This window comes from Oncorhynchus keta, chromosome 34 (genome assembly GCF_023373465.1).
Source record: "Oncorhynchus keta strain PuntledgeMale-10-30-2019 chromosome 34, Oket_V2, whole genome shotgun sequence".
Classification (NCBI taxonomy): domain Eukaryota; kingdom Metazoa; phylum Chordata; class Actinopteri; order Salmoniformes; family Salmonidae; genus Oncorhynchus; species Oncorhynchus keta.
Window position 1 is genome coordinate 13,998,477 of NC_068454.1, and position 20,242 is coordinate 14,018,718.

Below are 20,242 nucleotides of genomic sequence, written 5' to 3' on the forward strand. Positions count from 1 at the left end.
GTTTGACATAACACCCGGAAATGAGCTCTAATTGATTTTAATTTGAATATTTTCTTGACATAAAACACCCGGAAATGAGCTCTAATTGATTTTAATTTGAATATTTTCCCAACTATTCATAAGCTTAAGAGACACGTGATGGTAACAAAAGTCAGCAAGGTTTGAAATGAACCGCATGGTGGCGGTGGGGTGATGGTACACCATTGCATTTTATCGATGGAAATTTGAATGCACAGTCATGTGAAATCCATAGATGAGAGCCTAATTTATTTATTTCAATAGACTGATTTCCTCATTAACTTAATTGTTGCGTTTGTATTTTTAAGTATAGTTGACGACCCCTGCCGTTTACTGATGGCAGTGCACAATGCCCTCTTGCATGCCCCCAAGTAGAATGAAACTAAAACCACACCGAGACTTGCCTCAACATTTCTGAAGAAGCGAAACCGGATGCCCAGCCAACACGGAATTTCTTAGTGGCAGACTGGCGGAGGTTGGCGCGAACAATTTTCTGATTTGGGGGAAGTTGTTGCGAAAGATAATACACGAACACCTGCAGGATGGGTACCGATCAACATGGCAAGAAAGTCCAATGCGTACTTTGTCTAACGTCCGAGGAAAATCGGACAACTGGACCGTTATCAACGAAAGGTTCTATCACCGCTCATCAGAACTGTTTGGTAAGGTTAAAAGCTCTATTGCTGCGACCTGTTATTGAAACTACACGGATAATTTTTCTTTGGTTGAAGATTTTGGTGCTGATAGGCTAGCAAAGAAAACTAAAACGAGTTAAACAGGGTTTTCCAAACTCAGTCCTCTTGACTCCAAGGGGTGCACGTTTGAGTTTTTTCGCCAGCACTCGAGATCCCCAATGGATCGTTTTTGTGTATTCCCTCCCTAGCACTAAACATCTGATTAAAGTAATCAAGATTTGAATCAGGTGTGTAGTGTTAGGGCGTGCACCACTTGGGGTCCAGATGACCGAGTTTGGAAAACACTGAGCTAACAAGCTATGGTGGACAGTGGGGCCGCAGGGTTTCTAAACCCAGAGATGCAACATCGCGAGAGCTCCGGGAACGTTAGCGGAACTTACCGGTTTAGGAAGGCAATTGGGTGTGTTAGGAAATTCACTCTGCAAAATGGTAATTAATAATTAATACTCCTCATGCCTTTTGCACACCATGTATATAGACTCTTTTTTTCCTACTGTGTTATTGACTTGTTAATTGTTTACTCCATGTGTAACTCTGTGTTGTCAGTTCACACTGCTATGCTTTATCTTGGCCAGGTCGCAGTTGTAAATGAGAACTTATTCTCAACTAGCCTACCTGGTTAAATAAAGGTGAAATAAATAAATAAAAACTCTAAGAGTGCACTCTGAACGAAAGCTCTTAAATTACGAACGACCAGAGCGCACTCTGGAGTGAATTTACGAACACACCAAATTGCCCTCCTAAACCGGTAAATTCCGCAAACTTCTCAATCCTAAAGCCCATTTAAAAAATAAAAAAATTAACTTATTATCGAAGGAGTCCCTTTGATTTGACAGCGTGCACATGCGCAAGACGATCGTTATGCCTTTGCTAGACAACGTCGCCATGACAATACCTACGAGTGTGATCGAGGGTTTTCTATTGGAGGAGCAGTTTTAGCCCATCTTCATACTGCACTGTTTTTGGTCGGGCTCTATTTGGGCTTGGTCACGATAGGAGATCACTAAAGAAGAGACAACCTTTACAAGTTTGATAGGCTGCATGGCTTTGTGGTTTACTTTACCATTTAAATGCTGAGCGAAAGGGAGTTTTCATTAAGCAAATAATTAAGCAAATATTCAACCTAGTTCAGCGCAAACGTAATAATTAACTACAATGACCATAATCCATTGGGCCTGTTTTTTTCCGTTTCGTTATTAGTTCAACGGCCACAAAATCATAAATCCCTCCTACTACATTAGGTTGGATGCACGTAGACCGCATGAGAGAGGAATGTACACAACAACGACGAGGTATAGGGATAAGTGTTCCTCGTCGTCTTTGAAGAACGAGTAAAATGATATTGTCAGACAACTCTGCAGCTAGCCTAGCTAAATAGGATGACTGAAGACAGGACAGTATGGGGAGTACAGAGAAAGTTCAAATCAAATTTGTCAAATGCTCCAAAAACAACAAGTGTACCTTACCATGAAATGCATACTTAAAACAATGCAGTTTCAAGAAAATAGATTTAAGAAAATAAACTAAAGTAAAACAATAACGAGGCTACATATAACCTTAGGGGTTACCTGTGCCGAGTCAATGTGGTGTCAATGTTTTTTTTTGTTTGTTTTTTTTTCACCTTTATTTAACCAGGTAGGCTAGTTGAGAACAAGTTCTCATTTGCAACTGCGACCTGGCCAAGATAAAGCATAGCAGTGTGAACTGACAACAGAGTTACACATGGAGTAAACAATTAACAAGTCAATAACACAGTAGAAAAAAGGGGGAGTCTATATACAATGTGTGCAAAAGGCATGAGGTAGGCGAATAATTACAATTTTGCAGATTAGCACTGGAGTGATAAATGATCAGATGGTCATGTACATTGGTTTATATTGGTGTGCAAAAAAGCAGAAAAGTAAATAAATAAAAACAGTATAAAAACAGTATGGGAATGAGGTAGGTGAAAATGGGTGGGCTATTTACCAACAGACTATGTACAGCTGCAGCGATCTGTTAGCTGCTCAGATAGCTGATGTTTGAAGTTGGTGAGGGAGATAAAAGTCTCCAACTTCAGCGATTTTTGCAGTTCGTTCCAGTCACAGGCAGCAGAGTATTGGAACGAAAGGCGGCCAAATGAGGTGTTGGCTTTAGGGATGATCAGTGAGATACACCTGCTGGAGCGCGTGCTACGGATGGGTGTTGCCATCGTGACCAGTGAACTGAGATAAGGCGGAGCTTTACCTAGCATGGACTTGTAGATGACCTGGAGCCAGTGGGTCTGGCGACGAATATGTAGTGAGGGCCAGCCGACTAGAGCATACAAGTCGCAGTGGTGGGTGGTATAAGGTGCTTTAGTGACAAAATGGATGGCACTGTGATAGACTGCATCCAGTTTGCTGAGTAGAGTGTTGGAAGCCATTTTGTAGATGACATCGCCGAAGTCGAGGATCGGTAGGATAGTCAGTTTTACTAGGGTAAGCTTGGCGGCGTGAGTGAAGGAGACTTTGTTGCGGAATAGAAAGCCGACTCTTGATTTGATTTTCGACTGGAGATGTTTGATATGAGTCTGGAAGGAGAGTTTGCAGTCTAGCCAGACACCTAGGTACTTATAGATGTCCACATATTCAAGGTCGGAACCATCCAGGGTGGTGATGCTAGTCGGGCATGCGGGTGCAGGCAGCGATCGGTTGAAAAGCATGCATTTGGTTTTACTAGCGTTTAAGAGCAGTTGGAGGCCACGGAAGGAGTGTTGTATGGCATTGAAGCTCGTTTGGAGATTAGATAGCACAGTGTCCAATGACGGGCCGAAAGTATATAGAATGGTGTCGTCTGCGTAGAGGTGGATCAGGGAATCGCCCGCAGCAAGAGCAACATCATTGATATATACCGAGAAAAGAGTCGGCCCGAGAATTGAACCCTGTGGCACCCCCATAGAGACTGCCAGAGGACCGGACAACATGCCCTCCGATTTGACACACTGAACTCTGTCTGCAAAGTAATTGGTGAACCAGGCAAGGCAGTCATCCGAAAAACCGAGGCTACTGAGTCTGCCGATAAGAATATGGTGATTGACAGAGTCGAAGGCCTTGGCAAGGTCGATGAAGACGGCTGCACAGTACTGTCTTTTATCGATGGCGGTTATGATATCGTTTAGTACCTTGAGTGTGGCTGAGGTGCACCCGTGACCGGCTCGGAAACCAGATTGCACAGCGGAGAAGGTACGGTGGGATTCGAGATGGTCAGTGACCTGTTTGTTGACTTGGCTTTCGAAGACCTTAGATAGGCAGGGCAGGATGGATATAGGTCTAACAGTTTGGGTCCAGGGTGTCTCCCCTTTGAAGAGGGGGATGACTGCGGCAGCTTTCCAATCCTTGGGGATCTCAGACGATATGAAAGAGAGGTTGAACAGGCTGGTAATAGGGGTTGCGACAATGGCGGCGGATAGTTTCAGAAATAGAGGGTCCAGATTGTCAAGCCCAGCTGATTTGTAGGGTCCAGGTTTTGCAGCTCTTTCAGAACATCTGCTATCTGGATTTGGGTAAAGGAGAACCTGGAGGGGCTTGGGCGAGGAGCTGCGGGGGGGGCGGAGCTGTTGGCCGAGGTTGGAGTAGCCAGGCGGAAGGCATGGCCAGCCGTTGAGAAATGCTTATTGAAGTTTTCGATAATCATGAATTTATCGGTGGTGACCGTGTTACCTAGCCTCAGTGCAGTGGGCAGCTGGGAGGAGGTATTCTTGTTCTCCATGGACTTCACAGTGTCCCAGAACTTTTTGGAGTTGGAGCTACAGGATGCAAACTTCTGCCTGAAGTAGCTGGCCTTAGCTTTCCTGACTGACTGCGTGTATTGGTTCCTGACTTCCCTGAACAGTTGCATATCGCGGGGACTATTCGATGCTATTGCAGTCCGCCACAGGATGTTTTTGTGCTGGTCGAGGGCAGTCAGGTCTGGAGTGAACCAAGGGCTGTATCTGTTCTTGGTTCTGCATTTTTTGAACGGAGCATGCTTATCTAAAATGGTGAGGAAGTTACTTTTAAAGAATGACCAGGCATCCTCAACTGACGGGATGAGGTCAATGTCCTTCCAGGATACCCGGGCCAGGTCGATTAGAAAGGCCTGCTCACAGAAGTGTTTTAGGGAGCGTTTGACAGTGATGAGGGGTGGTCGTTTGACTGCGGCTCCGTGGCGGATACAGGCAATGAGGCAGTGATCGCTGAGATCCTGGTTGAAGACAGCGGAGGTGTCTTTGGAGGGCCAGTTGGTCAGGATGACGTCTATGAGGGTGCCCTTGCTTAGAGTTAGGGTTGTACCTGGTGGGTTCCTTGATGATTTGTGTGAGATTGAGGGCATCTAGCTTAGATTGTAGGACTGCCGGGGTGTTAAGCATATCCCAGTTTAGGTCACCTAACAGAACAAACTCTGAAGCTAGATGGGGGGCGATCAATTCACAAATGGTGTCCAGGGCACAGCTGGGAGCTGAGGGGGGTCGGTAGCAGGCGGCAACAGTGAGAGACTTTTTTCTGGAGAGAGTCATTTTCAAAATTAGTAGTTCGAACTGTTTGGGTATGGACCTGGAAAGTATGACATTACTTTGCAGGCTATCTCTGCAGTAGACTGCAACTCCTCCCCCTTTGGCAGTTCTATCTTGACGGAAGATGTTATAGTTGGGTATGGAAATCTCTGAATTTTTGGTGGCCTTCCTGAGCCAGGATTCAGACACGGCAAGGACATCAGGGTTAGCAGAGTGTGCTAAAGCAGTGAGTAAAACAAACTTAGGGAGGAGGCTTCTGATGTTGACATGCATGAAACCAAGGCTTTTTCGATCACAGAAGTCAACAAATGAGGGTACCTGGGGACATGCAGGGCCTGGGTTTACCTCCACATCACCTGCGGAACAGAGAAGGAGTAGTATGAGGGTGCGGCTAAAGGCTATCAAAACTGGTCGCCTAGAGCGTTGGGGACAGAGAATAAGAGGAGCAGGTTTCTGGGCATGGTAGAATATATTCAGGGCATAATGCGCAGACAGGGGTATGGTGGGGTGCGGGTACAGCGGAGGTAAGCCCAGGCACTGGGTGATGATGAGAGAGGTTGTATCTCTGGACATGCTGGTTGTAATGGGTGAGGTCACCGCATGTGTGGGAGGTGGGACAAAGGAGGTAACAGGGGTATGAAGAGTGGAACTAGGGGCTCCATTGTGAACTAAAACAATGATCACTAACCTGAACAACAGTATACAAGGCATATTGACATTTGAGAGAGACATACAGCGAGGCATACAGTAATCACAGGTGTTGAATTGGGAAAGCTAGCTAAAAGAGTAGGTGAGACAGCAACAGCTAGTCAGCTAGCACAACAGACAGCAGGTAAAATGGCGTTGACTAGGCAATGGGGCCGACAGATAAAACAAACAAGCAGAATGGAGTACCGTGATTAATGGACAGTCCAGCGTGCATCAGCTATGTAGCCAAGAGATCAGTGTCCAGGGGGCAGCGGTGGATGGACAGGGAAGCTGGACTGGCGAGTGTTATCCAGGTTAAAAAAAAACTAACAATGACTAAATAGCTTGTAGCTAGTTAGCTGGTTAGCGTCTGGAGGTTCTTGAGTGTGTTCTAAAAAATTAAAAATAATAGCGATTCCGTATCACAATGGGTGAGGCAGGTTTCCGGAAGGTATAAACAATTTAAAAATCAAAAAGAGATAGAAAGTAAATATGGGTCCAGAGAGTGTTTGGGACGCGGCGATTCAGACGGTTAGCAGGCCTGTGCTAACAAGCTAACAGTTCGTAGGCCCGGGCTAGACAGGGTAGCAGGGGTGTGCTACAGGTGCTCTGGCCGGGCTAGCTTCAAGCTAAGTGGGTGGAAACGCTAGCCAGAGGTAACCATCCGGAGTTGCAGTTTAGCTAGATAGCTAGTTGTGAAGATCCAGCTGAAAAATGTTCCGTTTGCGGTGGGAATCCGGGGATGAAAAATAAATAGGTCCGTTATGCTCTGGTTAGAGTCGTGTTGTTCGAACTGGCGAGAGCTTTCCGGGCTAAAGGTTAGCTGATGACCGGTTAGCTATGTAAATAGTCCAGGTGGCCATTTGATGATTTGTTCAGCAGTCTTATGGCTTGGAGGTAGAAGGAGCCTTTTGGACCTAGACTTGGAGCTCCAGTACTGCTTGCCATGCAGTAGCAGAGAGAACAGTTTCATTTGGGTGGCTGAAGTCGAACATTTATTTGGTCTTTCCTCTGACACCGACTAGCATAGAGGCCCTGGATGTCAGGAAGCTTGGCCCCAGTGATGTACTGGGCCGTACGCACTACCCTCTGAGGTGCCCTATGGTCGGATGCTAAACAGTTTTACATACCAGGTGTAGATCCAACCTGTCAGGATGCCCTCAATGGTGCAGCTGTAGAACTTTTTGAGTATCTGAGGACCCATGCCAAATGTTTTCAGTCTCCTGAGGGGTAATAGACATTGTCATGCCCTCTTCACGACTGTCTTGGTGTGTTTTGACCATGATAGTTTGTTGGTGATGTGGACACCAAGGAACTTTTTTTTATTTTATTTTTTATTTCACCTTTATTTAACCAGGTAGGCTAGTTGAGAACAAGTTCTCATTTGCAACTGCGACCTGGCCAAGATAAAGCATAGCAGTGTGAACAGACAACACAGAGTTACACATGGAGTAAACAATTAGCAAGTCAATAACACAGTAGAAAAAATGGGCAGTCTATATACAATATGTGCAAAAGGCATGAGGAGGTAGGCGAATAATACAATTTTGCAGATTAACACTGGAGTGATAAAATGATCAGATGGTCATGTACAGGTAGAGATATTGGTGTGCAAAAGAGCAGAAAAGTAAATAAATAAAAACAGTATAAAAACAGTATGGGAATGAGGTAGGTGAAAATGGGTGAGCTATTTACCTATAGACTATGTACAGCTGCAGCGATCGGTTAGCTGCTCGGATAGCTGATGTTTGAAGTTGGTGAGGGAGATAAAAGTCTCCAACTTCAGCGATTTTACAATTCGTTCCAGTCACAGGCAGCAGAGTACTGGAACGAAAGGCGGCCAAATGAGGTGTTGGCTTTAGGGATGATCAGTGAGATACACCTGCTGGAGCGCGTGCTACGGATGGGTGTTGCCATCGTGACCAGTGAACTGAGATAAGGCGGAGCTTTACCTAGCATGGACTTGTAGATGACCTGGAGCCAGTGGGTCTGGCGACGAATATGTAGTGAGGGCCAGCCGACTAGAGCATACAAGTCGCAGTGGTGGGTGGTATAAGGTGCTTTAGTGACAAAATGGATGGCACTGTGATAGACTGCATCCAGTTTGCTGAGTAGAGTGTTGGAAGCCATTTTGTAGATGACATCGCCGAAGTCGAGGATCGGTAGGATAGTCAGTTTTACTAGGGTAAGCTTGGCAGCGTGAGTGAAGGAGGCTTTGTTGCGGAATAGAAAGCCGACTCTTGATTTGATTTTTGATTGGAGATGTTTGATGTGAGTCTGGAAGGAGAGTTTGCAGTCTAGCCAGACACCTAGGTACTTATAGATGTCCACATATTCAAGGTCGGAACCATCCAGGGTGGTGATGCTAGTCGGGCATGCGGGTGCAGGCAGCGATCGGTTGAAAAGCATGCATTTGGTTTTACTCGTGTTTAAGAGCAGTTGGAGGCCACGGAAGGAGTGCTGTATGGCATTGAAGCTCGTTTGGAGGTTTGATAGCACAGTGTCCAATGACGGGCCGAAAGTATATAGAATGGTGTCGTCTGCGTAGAGGTGGATCAGGGAATCGCCCGCAGCAAGAGCAACATCATTGATATATACAGAGAAAAGAGTCGGCCCGAGAATTGAACCCTGTGGCACCCCCACAGAGACTGCCAGAGGACCGGACAGCATGCCCTCCGATTTGACACCCTGAACTCTGTCTGCAAAGTAGTTGGTGAACCAGGCAAGGCAGTCATCCGAAAAACCGAGGCTGTTGAGTCTGCCGATAAGAATATGGTGATTGACAGAGTCGAAAGCCTTGGAGAGGTCGATGAAGACGGCTGCACAGTACTGTCTTTTATTGATGGCGGTTATGATATCATTTAGTACCTTGAGTGTGGCTGAGGTGCACCCGTGACCGGCTCGGAAACCAGATTGCACAGCGGAGAAGGTACGGTGGGATTCGAGATGGTCAGTGACCTGTTTGTTGACTTGGCTTTCGAAGACCTGCTTGAGCTCTCGACCTGCTCCACTACAGCCCTGTTGATGTTAATGGGGGCCTGTTCGGCCCTCCTTTTTCTGTTGTCCACGATTAGCTCTTTTGTCTTGCTCACATTGAGGGAGAGGTTGTTGTCCTGGCACCACACTTCCAGCCTATAGGCTGTCTCATCGTTGTCGGTGATCAGGCCTACCACCGTTGTGTTGTCAGCAAACTTAATGATGGTGTTTGATTCGTGCTTGGCCACGCAGTTGTGGGTGAACAGGGAGTACAGGAGGGGACTAAGCACGCACCCCTGAGGGGCCCCTGTGTTGAGGATCAGCATGGCAGATGTGTTGTTGCCTCCCCTTACCACCTGGGTGCGGCCTGTCAGGAAGTCCAAGATCCAGTTGTAGAGGGAGGTGTTCAGTCCCAGGGTCTTTATCTTAGTAATGAGCTTTGTGGGCACTATGGTGTTGAACGCTGAGCTATAGTCAATGAACAGGATTCACACATAGGTGTTCCTTTTGTCCAGGTGGGAAAGGGCAGTTTGGAGTACAATTGAGATTGCGTCATCTGTGGATCTGTTGGGGCGGTATGCGAATTGGAGTGGGTCTAGGGTTTCTGGGATGATGGTGTTGATGTGAGCCATGACCAGCCTTTCAAAGCACTTCATGGCTACAAATCAAATCCAATTTTATTTGTCACATACACATGGTTAGCAGATGTTAATGCGAGTGTAACGAAATGCTTGTGCTTCTAGTTCCGACAATGCAGCAATAACCAACAAGTAATCTAGCTAACAATTCCAAAACTACTACCTTATAGACACAAGTGTAAGGGGATAAAGAATATGTACATAAAGATATATGAATGAGTGATGATACAGAGCGGCATAGGCTAGATACAGTAGATGGTATTGAGTGCAGTATATACATATCAGATGAGTATGTAAACAAAGTGGCATAGTTAAAGTGGCTAGTGATACAGTGCCTTGCGAAAGTATTCGGCCCCCTTGAACTTTGCGACCTTTTGCCACATTTCAGGCTTCAAACATAAAGATATAAAACTGTATTTCTTGTGAAGAATCAACAACAAGTGGGACACAATCATGAAGTGGAACGACATTTATTGGATATTTCAAACTTTTTTAACAAATCAAAAACTGAAAAATTGGGCGTGCAAAATTATTCAGCCCCTTTACTTTCAGTGCAGCAAACTCTCTCCAGAAGTTCAGTGAGGATATCTGAATGATCCAATGTTGACCTAAATGACTAATGATGATAAATACAATCCACCTGTGTGTAATCAAGTCTCCGTATAAATGCACCTGCACTGTGATAGTCTCAGAGGTCCGTTAAAAGCGCAGAGAGCATCATGAAGAACAAGGAACACACCAGGCAGGTCCGAGATACTGTTGTGAAGAAGTTTAAAGCCGGATTTGGATACAAAAAGATTTCCCAAGCTTTAAACATCCCAAGGAGCACTGTGCAAGCGATAATATTGAAATGGAAGGCGTATCAGACCACTGGAAATCTACCAAGACCTGGCCGTCCCTCTAACCTTTCAGCTCATACAAGGAGAAGACTGATCAGAGATGCAGCCAAGAGGCCCATGATCACTCTGGATGAACTGCAGAGATCTACAGCTGAGGTGGGAGACTCTGTCCATGGGACAACAATCAGTCGTATATTGCACAAATCTGGCCTTTATGGAAGAGTGGCAAGAAGAAAGCCATTTCTTAAAGATATCCATAAAAAGTGTTGTTTAAAGTTTCCCACAAGCCACCTGGGAGACACACCAAACATGTGGAAGAAGGTGCTCTGGTCAGATGAAACCAAAATATAATTTTTTGGCAACAATGCAAAACGTTATGTTTGGCGTAAAAGCAACACAGCTCATCACCCTGAACGCACTATCCCCACTGTCAAACATGGTGGTGGCAGCATCATGGTTTGGGCCTGCTTTTCTTCAGCAGGGACAGGGAAGATGGTTAAAATTGATGGGAAGATGGGATGGAGCCAAATACAGGACCATTCTGGAAGAAAACCTGATGGAGTCTGCAAAAGACCTGAGACTGGGACGGAGATTTGTCTTCCAACAAGACAATGATCCAAAACATAAAGCAACATCTACAATGGAATGGTTCAAAAATAAACATATCCAGGTGTTAGAATGGCCAAGTCAAAGTCCAGACCTGAATCCAATCGAGAATCTGTGGAAAGAACTGAAAACTGCTGTTCACAAATGCTCTCCATCCAACCTCACTGAGCTCGAGCTGTTTTGCAAGGAGGAATGGGAAAAGAATTCAGTCTCTCGATGTGCAAAACTGATAGAGACATACCCCAAGTGACTTACAGCTGTAATCGCAGCAAAAGTTGGCGCTATAAAGTATTAACTTAAGGGGGCTGAATAATTTTGCACGCCCAATTTTTCAGTTTTTGATTTGTTAAAAAAGTTTGAAATATCCAATAAATGTCGTTCCACTTCATGATTTTGTCCCACTTGTTGTTGATTCTTCACAAAAAAAATACAGTTTTATATCTTTATGTTTGAAGCCTGAAATGTGGCAAAAGGTCGCAAAGTTCAAGGGGGCCGAATACTTTCGCAAGGCACTGTACATGTATTACATAAAGATGCAGTAGATGATATAGAGTACAGTATATACGTATACATATGAGATGAATAATGTAGGGTATGTAAACATTATATGAGGTAGCATTGTTTAAAGTGGCTAGTGATATACGTGAGTGCGACGGGGCGGTAGTCATTTAGGCAGGTTACTTTGGCGTTCTTGGGCACAGGGACTATGGTGGTCTTCTTGAAACATGTAGGTATTATAGACTCGGACAGGGAGAAGTTGAACATGTCAGTGAAGACACTTGCCAGTTGGTCCGCGCTTTGAGTACACATCCTGGTAATCCTTCTGGCCCCGCGACCTTGCGAATGTTGACCTGGCTAAATGTCTTGCTCACATCGGCTACGGAGAGCTGTTTGGCTGCTACTGTCTGAGCAGAGATGAGATGACTTTAAGGAATTCAAAATAATAAAGTAATCAAATAAAAACAAAGTGATATATAAAACTTGAAACATTGTATTATTTCATAGTAATTTCCTAATCTATTTATGTCTACCCCAGGGTTTCCCCACACTCACTGGGTGTCCCCCAACTGCTCCCCAGTGGCATAGCGGTCTCAGGCACTGCATCTCAGTGCTACAGACCCAGGTTTGATCCCTTGCAGTATCACAACTGGCCGTGATCGGGAGTCTCATAGGGCAGTGCACAATTAATAATAATAATATATGCCATTTAGCAGACGCTTTTATCCAAAGCGACTTACAATTGGCCCAGCATCGCCCGGGTTAGGGGAGGGTTTGGCTGGGGTAGGCCGTCATTGTAAATAAGAATTTGTGCTTAACTGTCTTGCCTAGTTAAATAAAGGTTAAATGTAAAAATTAATTGTGCTGAGCGATTACAGTGCTTTTCTAGGTCGTTTTGGTTAGACCAGAGTTTCCAAACTCGGTCCTGTGCCCCACCGGGTGCACGTTTAGTTATTTGCCCTAGCACCACACAGCTGATTCAAATAACCAACTATGACCGAGTTTGGAAACCCTGCATTATGGGAAAAATATACTCGTCAGCAGAGCGGAGAGAAAATCCCCCACCCCAAAACATCTTCCCGCGGCCATGCATTCCTTATGAGTTTAGTACAACTATCATATACACTCAGAACCCCAAAAATAACATCCATTGTTTGTTTGTAAACAATGTAATTGTAAACAAACACTGAATGGCTTCAAAACCTGGTTAAAACTAATGTTGATCTCATGGATGGTCAGTCCTCCCATCCACAGCTGTGTGAATTTGATTGTTTACCTAACATTTAGACCTATTATGTGTTTTATTAGAATTTTGGGGGGAGATATACGTGTTATGTAACCACTCAAATTCATAGATGCGAGGACTGACCATCTATGATAATCCCAGATTGTTGTTTGAATCCTAGATTACCTCTTTAACTCTCTGCTCTGTGTTGTCTGAATTGCAGCTGTATTCATCAGGGATTATTTGCCAGAATTCGCCAGAGTTTGACGACTTGTTTGGTTTCTCTGTGGAAGACGTCCTTAACGAGTTGAAAAGGGGAAACAGACTGGTGAGGTTATTTTATTGTTTCCTTTGGTTGTTTCAAGGAATTAAGTCTGTTTTCGTCGGATCAACTAGTTTTGTATGATGTTTAGTTTAATCTAATGTAGCCATTACAAAACAAACTGTTGCTTACAGTACTTTTTCTCCTCCCCAGATTTGTTACAGATGTAAGAAGAAGGGTGCTACGGTGGGATGTGAGGTGAAGCGCTGTAAGAAGTCCTACCACTACCCCTGCGCTGTGCGAGATGGGGCCCAAAACGTCGATGACCACACAGAAGAGAAGTTTACGTAAGTGCGAGGCACAACGTCTTTTCTTTCTAAACAACTGGGAAATATATTTTTCAACTTCATTGCAAATGAGAGGTGGTTCTCACTTAGCAACTTAAAGGGATACTTCAGGATTTTGGCAATGAAGCCCTTTATTTATTTAGTTGAAATTTTGCAGGATGAATTATTTTGAGATGCACCATCTTGTTTTCAAGTGTCCAAATGAAAAAGCAAAACAAATAAACAATAATTATCTACTTCCCCAGAGTCAGATGAACGTGTGGATGCCATTTTTATCTCTCTGCGTGCAGGTGGAAGGAAGTTGCATACTAGGGTTAGCGCGATGCGCTACCATAGACTTTCAGTCATTGCGCTAATGATAGTTAGCATTTACTCGCAAAACTACCTCTAGCTTCCTTCATACTGGGTGCAGAGACATACAAATGGCATCCATGAGTTCATCTGACTCTGGGGAAGTAGATAAAGGTCATGAGCATGTTATTAAATGGGTCTCTATGACTGTCTCTGTGTTTTACAGGTTGTACTGTCTGAAGCATAATCTGCCAATAGCAGGTGAGTTGGCTGGTTCATGCCTGTAGGCTACCTGAGTAACTGTTACTATAGTAGACATCAATGAATTTGTTTATCCCAATATCCATCTGGTTGTGTTTAGTTGATTTAAATACCTATTCGTCCATCAGGGCAAATCTTCCTGTCTTTGTACACAAACACGCAGCCTCTGCCGGTCCAGCTGGCAGTTCCAGCAAAAAGCTGTAAGTTAGAGGTTTTTCTTTCATTTCATTTAATGAGGGATGTTTCTGTCTCAACACAGCAACCAATGAAACAGTGAGTAGAGCTTTGTCTACCAACGGTGATACAGACACAACGATGAACAACAATGGAGAAACGTCACCCAAGGTCTGTATTCCACTGACTGTACTGTAATAACACACATACAGGACCATTGTGGAATGGATAGTTAATAGCTAGGCCTTTATGACTGATTACCTGGTCACCAGCATTGAACCACATCATCCAGCTAAATTCTGAGAAGCAAAAACAAATAAATGAATCCATTTCCGTTCCCATTTCCAACTGTTTTGTCTGGTCTGTGAGAGGAAAGAGGAAAGCTTCAGTCTAGACCACGTCAACAGTGGCATTGTCAAGTGAGTAGGAGGCGTTTTTCATTCCAAAACAACATCTTTGCTCCTTAATTTCTATCATTAATGTCAGTACAGTGCTTTATTATTTAGTTGTGAAAGCCTGGCATGTCTGTCTTTGTCACTTAGGTCGTATTGTAAAAAGCATAAACCACAGTCGTTGCAGAAAGAGCTGAAAGGTGAGTCATTTGTCTCCATTGACTCACATCAACATAACTTGACTTCTCCTTTGGTTGTGTTTCCCTGTAGTTTAAAGATCAGATTTATCATGTAGAAATGTATGTTTCAATTGTGAAGGACTTGATGCAGTGGCAGGACCCTCATCTTACCATAGTGACTCCAACATGTCTAGTAAACGACGGCAGAAACAAACACCCAAGGTGTGTATTTAGCTGTTGAGAATGGATGTGTCTTCAGTTAAGAACGTCATGGAATATACTCATGTAATCATATATGATAATATCATAGTGAACCGTAATCTCTTTGCTTTTGCTGTTGTAACAGAGACGGTTGAGCTGCTCTAGCACGTAAGTATGGAATTCATGTATGCATGTTGAAGTTGGGTGGTCTGTTTCTTTGACGCTGACCTGCCCTGTTCTGTTTCGCTTTTTGAGTGCATGTAGATTTATTAACATTCTTTGCTGTCAAAAAGTGAAATATGTAAATATGTCTCTTTAATTCTCTGGACACTATTTTTCTGAACACTGTGCAAGTTGTTACTTTTTCTGTCACAGACCAGAAGTGAAATCATCAAAAAAGTCCAGAAAGTGGAGCAAGAGTATTCAGAACGATTTCTCAAACTCAGGTTACTTTATTTTTCCAGTCGGCTCCCTTTTCATTATCTTGATTGTTGTCGATTTATATTTATACTGAACAAAAATGTAAATGCAACATACAACCATTTCAAACATTTTACTGAGTTACAGTTCATATAAGGAAATCAGTCAATTGAAATAAGTTCATTGGGCCCTAAGCTATGGATTTCACATGACTGGTCAGGGGTGTAGCAATGGCCCACCCACTGGGGAGCCAGGCCCAGCCAATCAGAATGAGTTTTTCCCCACATATTATTACAGACAGAAATACTCCTCAGTTTCATCAGCTGTCCAGTGGCTGGTCTCAGACAATCCCACAGATGATGAAGCCAGATGTGGAGGTCCTGGGCTGGCTTGGTTACATGGGGGCTGAGGTTGTGAGGCCGGTTGGATGTACTGCCAAATTCTCTAAAATGACGTTGGAGGGGGCTTATGGTAGAGAATTAACATTAAATTCTCTGGCAACAGCTCTTGTGGACATTCCTGCAGTCAGCGTGCCAATTGCACACTCCCTCAAAACTTGCTACAGTGCTACAGACGCGCTTGCTACAATGCTACAGAGACATCTGTAGCATTGTGTTGTGTGACAAAACTGCACATTTTAGTGGCCTTTTATTGTCCCCAGCACAAGCTGCACCTGTGTAATGATCATGCTGTTTAATCAGCTTCTTGATATACCACACCTGTCCGCTGGATGGATTATCTTGGCAAAAGAGAAATGCTCAATAGCAGTGATGTAAATACATTTGTGCAAGAAATATGAGAGAAATAAGCTTTTTGTGCGTATGGAACATTTATAGGGTCTTTTATCTCAAGAAACACTTTACATGTAGCATTTATATTTTTGTTCAATATAGTTTTTACAAAGACGAGTGATGCATTGCATTGATTAGTATTTGTGTATGTTCTGCTACAGACGGAGTTGTGAATGGAATTGACATGGAGTTAGCCCCTTTGGAGTCTGATCTAGAAGACAGTGTGTTCTCTGAACACAGGTAATGATGATGGTGCTCCAGTCTGGTATCAATAAAACTACTGTTTAGTCTGATGGGTATGAAAACCCAATCATGACACATGTTATCTTTTCAGTGTTGAGGCGGTTCCTGTGTAGGCCAAATATTCTAGAAAGGGGGGAGGGAGATAACAGTTGCCTGCCTCTGTATTGTACAGTGACGTTAGAAAAATAACATTGCTCTCTTACATCCCAGAAATCATGCTGAGGCTCTCACCAGAGGTAAAACATGTCAGGGTACACGCACACAGCATATTGCCAGGAGGTTGAATATCAAACCTGATAATAACAAAACCACTGTGGTTTTCCTCAGGATGTCAGCCAGAACCTGAACACAGAGACGATAGCGATGGGGACCATACAGTCATAGACTCAGTAAGTTACACAACTCTGACTATTCTTGTCCAACACTTCCTGTGGCATTACTGTGTCTCTATCCTGGTCCTACACTATTGGTTTGATCATTACCGTGTCTCTATCCTGGTCCTACACTATTCGTTTGATCATTACCGTGTCTCTATCCTGGTCCTAAACTATTGGTTTGATCATTACCGTGTCTCTATCCTGGTCCTAAACTATTGGTTTGATCATTACTGTGTCTATATCCTGGTCCTAAACTATTGGTTTGATCATTACTGTGTCTCTATCCTGGTCCTAAACTATTGGTTTGATCATTACTGTATCTCTGTACTGGATGCTGAGTCTCAGAGTCTGTTGCTGCATGTGGTGTCTGAAGAACCCTCTCAGGACACAAACCTCTCAGGTAACTACTCACCTTCTACACTCCTTACTATCCCTACTTATCAGTTTAGTCTTGGAAAAGCTTTGATAATGCAGACATTTTTTGTTCTCTCTCCTCTCAGTGTGCAGTTCTCAGCCGTGTTCTGTGGCTAGACCTGGTTCACCTGTCCTCTCTGGTCGACAGGGCAGCTCTCTCACACTTGGTCCCATCTCATCTGTCCACTCTGGTCCACTCAATGTCACCAACACACCTACTCGTACCAGTCCACCAGTCTCACCTGTCCCGCCTGATTGCTGTTTCACCCCTGTGTCCTCTCCACACTCTGTATCCAATCATCCCCTGGCTGGGCCCGGAGGCCCGGGTTCACCTATTGGTTCTGGCTCTGACTCTGCAGCCAGCAGAGTGTTCTGGAGAAGGTGTAACGAAGCAGGCTGTACACAGTCCATCTTCACCACCTTCTTCTCTGACATGGTCAGCATCTCCAATAGGATCCTGTCGGATAAGGCCAGTCAGGAGGGTGAGTAGAACGGTTGGGTTGTATAAAATAAAACCAAATTAATCCATGTTGGGAGCATATTATCAGAATCGGTGACTTTGTTTCTCGCTCTCAGATTATGATCTCTCCCTGAGAGTGATGGAGGCTTCTGGAAAATTATCACAGATGCTCTCAGAGCAAGAGAGAGGTGAGAATTGGTGGTTTAATTATTGGTGTACAGGAGTTTTCATAGCATTGTGTGAATGTTAAATCTAATGTATTCTCCCCCTTTGTTCAGAGTTTAAGAAGAAGCAAATGGAGTTACAGAGAGCTACGGAAGCCATAAGGGATGCCAGGTCAGCCCTGAAGAGATAAGCAGCCCTGCCAGATCAACTACAACCCCCATAATCCACCTTCCCTCATTCAGTTCATTGGCATCACAAGATTTTATGGGGTGCATTATGCAGCCATATTGAGAATTTGATTTCACAATAGTTCTCACGTAGATCCACTTTCTTACCTTGTCAATATTATACTCCCCCCCCCAAAAAAAGTACTGTTGTTGTTTATACTGTATGTTCAAACTCCGAGAACCAATTATGAAACAAGAGGCTGCCATTTTGCTTGCCAGTAACAATCCGTTTTACCTTTAAACAATATATATTTTTATATAAATATATATTTCTATGAATAGATCCCAAAAAGTGTTGCTATTGTGTTGATAGCAAGTATACAAAACATTAAGAACACCTTCTCTTTCCATGCCATAGACTGACCAGGTGAATCCAGGTGAAAGCTATAATCCCTTATTGATGTCACTTGTTAAATCCACTTCAATCAGTGTAGATGAAGAGGAGGAGACAGGTTAAAGAAGGATGTTTTCGCCTTGTGACATGGCTTGTGTATGTGTGCCATTCAGAGGGTGAATGGACATGGCAAACGATTTAAGTGCCTTTAAACGGGTAACCACCCAAATGACAGCCAGCCAATCATACTGGTTTGTGTCAAGAACTGCAACATTGCTGGGTTTTTCACACTCAAAACACTTTCCCGTGTGTATCAAGAATGGTCAACCACCCAAAGGACAGCCAGCTTGACACTACTATGGAGTCAACATGGGCCCACATCCCTGTGAAACTCTTCCGACACCTTGTAGAGTCCATGCCCTGATGAATTGAGGCTGTTCTGAGAGCAAAAGGGGGTGCAACTCAATATTGTGTTCCAAATGTTTAGTATATTTGTATGTGAAATTGTTGCATTGCGTAGTACCTCAAAGTATTCATTTCAATCATTTTTATATCCCGGACTGAAATGTTTAACATCTTCTGTACCTAGAACTTCTTATCTACATGATTAGGGTTTAGGGTTATTCCTAAATCCTATGGGTAGGAACAACTTGCATGTGTCTAATTGCTCAGCCACTTCTTTTAACCGCACTGTTACATGTTTGCACACTTTTTATTCATTCAGTAATAAATTAAGAACCAAACTGGTCTGTGGCAGATTAGAGTTCCCTTATTCCATCTTATTCTGAGGTGATAAACACCACACTTGGATTTGAACCATGAACATTCTGCATGGCAACCGGCATGTTATGCCCTCCACCCTCACTATTACATCATGCTGTAAACTATGGGCTAAAGTACTTAAGTTGTTTTTTGTGGTATCTTTACTTTACTATTTATATTTTTTACAACTTTTACTTTACTACATTCCTAAAGAAAATGTACTTTTTACTCCATATATTTTCCCTGATACCTAAAAGTACTTGTTACATTTTGAATGCATAGCAGGATAGGAAAATGGTCTAATTCACATATTTATCAAGAGAACATCCCTGGTCATCCCTATTGTCTGATCTGACGGACTCACTAAACAGGCATAATTTACAAAGAGTTTGTGAGTGTTGGAGTGTGCCCCTGGCTATCTGTCCAAAAACATAAATGGTGCTCTTTGCTTAATAAGGAATTAGAACGGGTTTATACTTTTACTTTTGAAACTTAAGTATATTTAAAATCAAATACTTTTAGACTTTTACTCAAGTAGTATGTTACTGGGTGACTTTCACTTGTCATTTTCAATTAAGGCATCTTTACTTTTACTCAAGTATGAGAATTGGGTACTTTTTCCACCACTGTAAACCTGGTGTTTAGGCCAATCATATAAGCTCTGAAAAAGATCCGATGTGATTGGTCAAAAGAGCAATTAGTGAAAAAATATACACGTTGGGCTGTCTGTCCAAACACAATGCAATCCACGCTCATATTTTAATTGGGATTCAATCATGTTTGTAGACAAGCAGCTTTCAAAGGCAAAGTTACCATGTTCCAGGATAAACGCTGCATATGTCGGTTCATTTGGAAACTACTGGATGTCAAGTGCACTATTTTAGCATGGTTTCAGATTGTCTGCCTTTATTAGGCTATTGTGAAAAGAAAGGACATCAACAAGATGACTATTTATTTTTTTGACTCACCTGGGGTGTTTTCAGTTGGATTAAACGTTTGCTGCGTTGAGTGACGGTTTGTACGAAAGGAATCCTTTCCCCAAAACGTTCTTCAACGTTCTGGAACAGACTTCGTAGTATGTTTGCTCTGTTTGCTGAGGGTGGCTTGAAGCAATGAGTGACTTATTTAAAAGGGCAGAGGTGCACAAACCCAACTCCCCATTTTCAACTGGTCATTCAGAACATCAACGTTTTCCATTTAGTTGAAAACTGCACACTATTTTTCCGTACTGAACGCAGCCCTGGACT

General features: G+C 43.5%; 1 protein-coding gene across 6 annotated transcripts; it reads left to right on the forward strand.

Moving 5' to 3' along the window:
• Window positions 1-424: 424 nt before the first annotated feature.
• LOC118366760 (bromodomain and PHD finger-containing protein 3-like) lies at window positions 425-18,980 on the forward strand. Of its 6 annotated transcripts, none has more exons than XR_008089842.1 (17): window positions 425-680; window positions 12,919-13,023; window positions 13,171-13,304; window positions 13,822-13,856; window positions 14,116-14,201; window positions 14,400-14,449; window positions 14,573-14,622; window positions 14,741-14,823; window positions 14,948-14,970; window positions 15,178-15,248; window positions 16,175-16,253; window positions 16,467-16,492; window positions 16,584-16,645; window positions 17,007-17,033; window positions 17,134-17,529; window positions 17,624-17,695; window positions 17,786-18,980. XR_008089842.1 is itself a non-coding variant. In XM_035749409.2 (17 exons), exons 1-17 carry the CDS (start codon window positions 561-563, stop codon window positions 17,860-17,862), a joined length of 1,539 nt encoding a protein of 512 aa, XP_035605302.2. In that variant the 5' UTR covers window positions 426-560; the 3' UTR covers window positions 17,863-18,980. The 6 variants fall into 6 exon arrangements, 5 of the variants coding, with proteins under 5 accessions (XP_035605302.2, XP_052349173.1, XP_052349174.1 ...); XM_035749409.2 differs by having other exon boundaries at window positions 426-680; window positions 16,964-17,033; XM_052493213.1 differs by having other exon boundaries at window positions 426-680; window positions 16,973-17,033.
• The last annotated feature ends 1,262 nt before the right edge of the window (window positions 18,981-20,242 follow it).